The 6,329-nt window shown below is 35.7% G+C and overlaps 1 protein-coding gene across 1 annotated transcript; it reads left to right on the top strand.

Annotated features, from left to right (window-relative positions):
• Window positions 1–1,112: 1,112 nt before the first annotated feature.
• Window positions 1,113–5,625, top strand: ctsh (cathepsin H). The gene is made up of 12 exons (XM_042412213.1): window positions 1,113–1,277; window positions 1,450–1,481; window positions 1,686–1,791; window positions 1,873–1,943; window positions 2,047–2,151; window positions 3,305–3,391; window positions 3,565–3,620; window positions 3,721–3,802; window positions 3,902–3,970; window positions 4,054–4,160; window positions 5,076–5,201; window positions 5,287–5,625. The coding sequence occupies exons 1-12, from the start codon at window positions 1,211–1,213 to the stop codon at window positions 5,354–5,356; spliced, it is 978 nt and encodes a 325-aa protein (XP_042268147.1). The 5' UTR covers window positions 1,113–1,210; the 3' UTR covers window positions 5,357–5,625.
• Window positions 5,626–6,329: the final 704 nt, after the last annotated feature.

The raw sequence follows: 6,329 nt of genomic DNA, 5'->3' as shown, positions 1-6,329 counted from the left end.
TTAAGTGTGCAGTTAGAAATTGGGGTCAGGGTTTGTTATCTATTTGAGTATTTTTATATATCTTTTATTAATGAGTATATTAGCATTAAGAACATATGAAGACACTGATTCTTCAGTTTGTCTCACAGTATATCCTTCAAATTGTATTCTTTATTTATTGTTATTTCTCCATTCAAATATTAAAAAGCATGTGAAAAATTACTTATCTATATGAGGTCTTTTTTTTTTTTAAATTATTCACCATTTAGTGCTTACATACATATATAGACAATATGACATGCTAACAAATACAGAGGCAACAGGAGATGACATTGGTTTACAAAAGGACACACATACTGTAGGTAACAGGAGCAGCATGTGAAGAAAAGAAAAACAACAACAACAAAAAAATAATTGAAAGAAATAAAAATAAACAAGCGGAGGGCTGATCTGTCTGTATTTGGAGTTTTGAAGGATAGTGGCATTAGCTCACTGGCAGAATAGATCTGAGAATTGTTGAATACATTTTATTGAACTGTTCAAGTTGTTTTTGTTGTTGTTTGGGGTTTTTTTTGTGTTTTTGTAAAGCTGACTGTTGTTCCATTGATATCTGCCATGTTAGGAGATCCAACCATTGTAAGACGTTGATTTGTTTTGTATTTTTTTTACTTCTCCAGTTTGTTTTCTTGGCAACAGTCAGGGCCACAAGTAGGGGTATCATGATATGATGATTTGTTTTGAACATCTGTTGAGTCCAGATCGCTGATATGAAATCATGTTTGGCATTATGACTTTTTATTCATAGGGGGAAAAACACCAAATGTATCTAAACATGATCAAATGACCCCTGACCTTAATTTTCGGGCAATGCGACCAATATAGCTCCTTAATACCCTTAAACCTGCAAAAAGGGGATTTTTGGATTTTTTTTTTTTTTTTTGGATTTTTTCTTTTTGTCCCCCTACATTTTCCAATAGACGTCAGGTTGGTCTTGTTTAAGATATCCTGCTGGGAAACCCACAACATATTAGGCCCTTTTTAAAAAGGGAATTTGAATAAAACAGCGATAAAAAAAAAGTTAGGGGTGTGTTGTTTGACTCTGATCTGCTGATTCATTCCCTGTCATGTATTGTTATTAGTAGGAGGATTTTACCAGCAGCTGTTCACCTCGTGACTTTCTCATCTGCTTCACTGTATTTTCGGCTGCGTGAAGCCTTGATGAGTGATCACGATGAACACTTTTTTGTTTGTGTTTATTTTAGTGCCCGCTGCTTCAGCTTTTCACCTGTCTCAGCAAGGTAAATTTCTGCGATCTTTCCTATTACATAGTATAATGTACACTTTGCCGTGTCAGATCACCGTGTTTGTGTGTGTTAACTTTCACTTTCATGTTCTGCCATGGCGCCTATCCGTTTCTTCTTATTGTTTATATCACTTAATCGCATTAATTTTGACTGTATCTGCTTTCAGCCGAGTTTCACTTCAAGTCATGGATGGTGCAGGTACGTTAAAAAACACTGTGTTAATAAAGGGGTCAATAGATAGACTATTAGGGAGTTACCCGCAAAAATCACTGTAACAGAGTTACTTCTCTGGTTGTGCAACCATATGAGCTGATCATAACCCATATATCCATGTAATTAATCTTAATATAATGAATTTGTTATTGGGCTGAAACAATTAACAACAGTTTTCTCTCCTGACAGCACAACAAAGTGTATAACGTGGGGGAGTACTATGACAGACTTCAGATATTCACTGAGAACAAGAGGACGATTGACAAACACAATGAGGGAAATCACTCTTTCACAAGTAGGAACTCCTTATTATTGAATTTGATTTCTTTTTATATATAGTAAAATGTATTGAACATTGTTTAATCTCTGCCTGCAGTGGGACTGAACCAGTTTTCAGACATGACATTTGGTGAATTTCGGGAGTCTTTCCTCTTGAGTGAACCACAGGTGAAATCATCAATGAAGGAAACAGACTATAAGAGATTTGGGGGTTTCTGGAGGGGGTTTTTTGAACAGGAAATGCAGTTATTTTACACTTTGTCTATTACAGAACTGCTCTGCTACCAAAGGGAACTTTCTGAGCAGCGAGGGACCACAGGTAGACTCTATTGACTGGAGGAAGAAAGGAAATTATGTGACAGATGTGAAAGATCAGGTGAGGTTTCACTATTATAACTATTTTCAGTTATTGATTTCAAAGTTGACAATATTGTAGCACTGGAACAAAGTAGATTACAGATTAATAGATTTATGTAGTTGAATTTTTCATAGAGAACATTCTGACATGTTAAACACAGGTGTAACTAATAACATATTAACTGCTGATTTGCAATGGTTGCTGGACCAAAGCCATCGTTAATGTGATACATTTCACCTGTGCTGCTGTGAGAAGTCAAAATGTTTGCTGTGGAAATGCATTTGATTAATTTGGGAGCAATAAAAAAAACAAGAATGCCTCTTCAAACAAATTTGTTAGTCAAGCCAAAAATATGAAGAAGCCTAAAAGAAGACTTGTTGAGTATGCTTGCAATATAACAGGGAGGCCTTTTGTCTTTTGCAGGTACAAGCATGTATACATTTTGAATGTACAATCGTTCAGTTTGGGAAAAGTTTCACTTGCAGATTTCATTTACACAACAGAAACCAAAGACAGACATGACAAAACATGCACTTTTCACAACAGACATTTTGTTCTTGTCATAGTAGGAAAAGCACAGATGTTACTAATAATAGTTACACTCACTGGCTACTTCATTAGGTACACCTGTGCAAACTAATGCAACCCAGTACAAAAGCTCTGCAATAAATTCTGCATTTAGGGAGCTTATACATTTTCAGTTTTTGCTGACATCATCAGAAAGATAATAATTCTACTTTATGTTTATTATTGAGGTCGTAGTGGGTGGTAGTCGTGTATTGGGGTGCATTATATTGAATGGTGTTCCTAATATTTTGTCCACTCTATTAACATAAATGCGGGGGGCATACCATACCAGGACCCTGAAACTGAAGCAGCTAAATGGGATTCTGCCATCGTCTATTTTTTCATTTACGCCTGTGCTTTTCCTAATGTGACATTTCAAAATGTATTTCGAGCAACGGCCTGTTGTCACAAGTTGATAAAATGCAGTACATCTATGCGTCGAGGGAGGTCATGAAACTTTTTCAGTCTCCAAAAGATGGAGGCTACTGTTATAATCAGTCCCTGAAAACGTTGCACACCTCCTCAGCTACAACCTCTCTGTGTGTTTTATCTCACAAGATGCTCTTTCTTATTGTTTAACCTGTTTTTATTTTTTGCACCAAAGGGAGGTTGTGGTAGCTGCTGGACTTTTTCCACAACTGGCTGTTTGGAGTCTGTCACTGCTATCGCCACTGGGAAACTGGTACCACTGGTAAAAACTGCTGCTATTGTATTTTAAATGTTGTGTCAGCATTCACCTAGTTTATTACATATAATAGCACCTGCCAAGTTATTGCATTTTCTTTGTCATTGTAGGTCAAAAACCGTAATATTAAACTACACTCTTGTCTTTCACATTTGTAACCTAATTTTCATATTGCACAGTCCGAACAGCAGCTGGTGGACTGCGCCCAGAATTTCAACAACCATGGATGTAACGGGTGAGAGTCACTCAAATGTGTCCTTCCCCTTTTGATAAAATTCCTGTAACTGCCACAGTGCACATCACCGCAGTCAAATTTTTCTTAATTTGTCTTCTAGCGGTCTTCCAAGTCAAGCATTTGAATACATCTTTTACAACAAGGGACTGATGACAGAGAAGGACTACCCATACACGGCCATTGTAACTACATAATTTGATATCCTACAGCATAAAAAAACTAAATAATAAACAAAAGTGATTTTGGAAAGACAGATTAAATGGCTTTTTTGTTTTAATCAGGAAGGTGATTGCAAATATCAGCCAGAACGGGCAGCTGTTTTAGTGAAGGATGTGGTGAACATAACAGCGGTGAGTGAACACCAATGTCTTTCTTCAAGGTACATGTCTTTATTGAGCACATGTGAGTGATACATTTTTTTCTTCTATGTTAGTACAACGAGATGGAGATGGTTGATGCTGTTGGTACACGCAATCCTGTCAGCTTTGCCTTTGAGGTGACCTCTGACTTCATGCATTATGACAAGGGCGTGTACACCAGGTGAGAGGAAGTCACTGATATATTGTCATATATGTTCTTGGAAAGAGATTATTCCGTGTTTTATAATCAGTGAACAAAGAACAGGAGGTGCAAGGTTTATTTACTAATTGAGGACAAAGGTCTGTTTCATTTTGGTAATGCATGCACATTACCACCCTTAATGGTTCAAATGATTGAGCAGGTTTTGTAATAGTTTTGCAATATCTAGAAGTGTTTATCTCAGGAAAATATCACAATATCATTTTACGTGAACCTTCAAATGTTCAAACACTTTGACAACAAATCCAAAACCTGATGTCTTTAAAATCATAAATCCAACCTCCTCCTACTAAGACTGGAGAGAATTTGTCTTGTATTAATTTCTGACTGATTTGCTGACAACCTTTTCAGCACTGATCATACTTAATATTACCAAATAAGTTCCATCAATTCACTTGATATTTGAGAGGCCAAAATAGTATGAGATAGTAAAAACTTCCTTGATTTATCAGTATTGAATAACCCTGAGAAAAAATCTACTGCTGCTAGAAAAAAGGCTCTTTTTATTATTTAGTTAATGTTAAATTGGTGTATCAGACACATACACACTTACTAGTGCATTTATCAACATAAGTTAAGAATTACTAGGATCACATTTCGCCAAATATCCTGCACTATAATAAAAAAATGGAAACAAAATAGGACTGGAGAGGCAAAGCCAAATTAACCTCCAACCACCACTGTCATAAATAAGGTCTTGGAAAGCATGGATTATAAATATTTCATTTGATTTAACATACTGTCTGCCTTAAACAAAGGCCTTTTCTGTCAGTAAGGCTGTTTGAACTGAAGTAGTTTAGTTCCTCATTCCTAATCAAAACAATCATGTGTGCAAAATTGGAAACTGTAACTCTGTTCTCTTCCTGTTTTTTTTAGCACTAAATGTCACAACACCACAGACAAGGTGAATCATGCAGTGTTAGCTGTCGGGTATGGAGAGGAAAATGGTGTCCCCTACTGGATAGTAAAGAACTCATGGGGATCCAGCTGGGGGATTAACGGGTAAGTCTTCTGTTTAATCACGTACAGGAAATATTACTAAATGTATACCAACAAAAGGATAATGACAATAACTCTCCTTTTACAGATATTTCCTCATTGAACGTGGGAAGAACATGTGTGGACTAGCTGCCTGCGCATCTTTCCCGGTGGTGTGATTTCTGCATGAAAGCAAACTACAAAAGGCTTGGAAAGGGAGTGAAGGAGCAAAGGATTTTTTTAATGATACAGGATCTTTTTTTTATATAATCAGTAGCCTACTGTGCATTATTGTTCAGTAGGTTTTTGCAAAATTGAGAATAAGTGAATCTCAGCCTCCAATGAACACTATAAGATTTGTCAAGTCATACCCAGATTAATCAATATATCTGTGATTCTCATTTAAGTACTGATCACTCAATTCACAAATAAATTACACTGAGTCCAATCTGAGTCTTTCATCACACTTTACTGTAAGCTGTAGTTGCCTGCGAGGTGCCCATATATGATGGTTATATTAATAATGATTAAGGCAGTTATAATCTGCAATGATCACATGTTGTTATCAATGATTCTAAAATCTAAATATCTCCAGAATTAGACTGGACGCATTATAAATATAAAAATACTTTAAGACCTCTGTAGAAATACAAAATGAATTTTACTGAAACCACCAATAAGGATAAAACTGGATCACTGCAACAAGAAAATGTGATATGAGGAAGAATAGGCTACAGTTATCCACTTTAATAAACAGTAACTTAGCTCAAATATTAAAATATTGAATGTTCATTTTAATAACAATATATCTGTACCTGCCAGGGATCATTGTGTGGTCCAGAGATCTTAAAAAGAGAATAAACTTTTAAAATCTAGGAACCATACTTATAAAGATTAAAGTTGCTTTTTTTTTCATTGGCACATCGCATTGTCATCTGGTATTATGAAGATTTACCAGAAGTAAACCTGTATGAATTCTGGTATGTTTGAATGTAAATGCCCTATCAACACACTGAAGATAGATAAACAGATATATGGACTAGAATAAAAGTAAATACAAGACAGAATGCACCCAGTCCTAGCAAACAATTAAATTAAAAACAATAAAGTTAAAAGCTTCTGTTGTGGTTAGATGACATATCTTCGAGTCAG

Source organism: Thunnus maccoyii, chromosome 5, assembly GCF_910596095.1.
Source record: "Thunnus maccoyii chromosome 5, fThuMac1.1, whole genome shotgun sequence".
NCBI lineage: Eukaryota > Metazoa > Chordata > Actinopteri > Scombriformes > Scombridae > Thunnus > Thunnus maccoyii.
The sequence above is the reverse complement of the archived record's forward strand: the minus strand, read 5'-3'. Positions and strand labels throughout refer to the sequence as shown.

Excerpts from the sequence above, each read along its gene's own strand:
- ctsh (XM_042412213.1), top strand. The coding sequence starts at position 1,211 with ATGAACACTTTTTTGTTTGTGTTTATTTTAGTGCCCGCTGCTTCAGCT. Across the intron at positions 1,944-2,046 it reads TCCTCTTGAGTGAACCACAG|AACTGCTCTGCTACCAAAGG; the intron begins GTGAAATCATCA and ends TGTCTATTACAG. Across the intron at positions 4,161-5,075 it reads GACAAGGGCGTGTACACCAG|CACTAAATGTCACAACACCA; the intron begins GTGAGAGGAAGT and ends TGTTTTTTTTAG.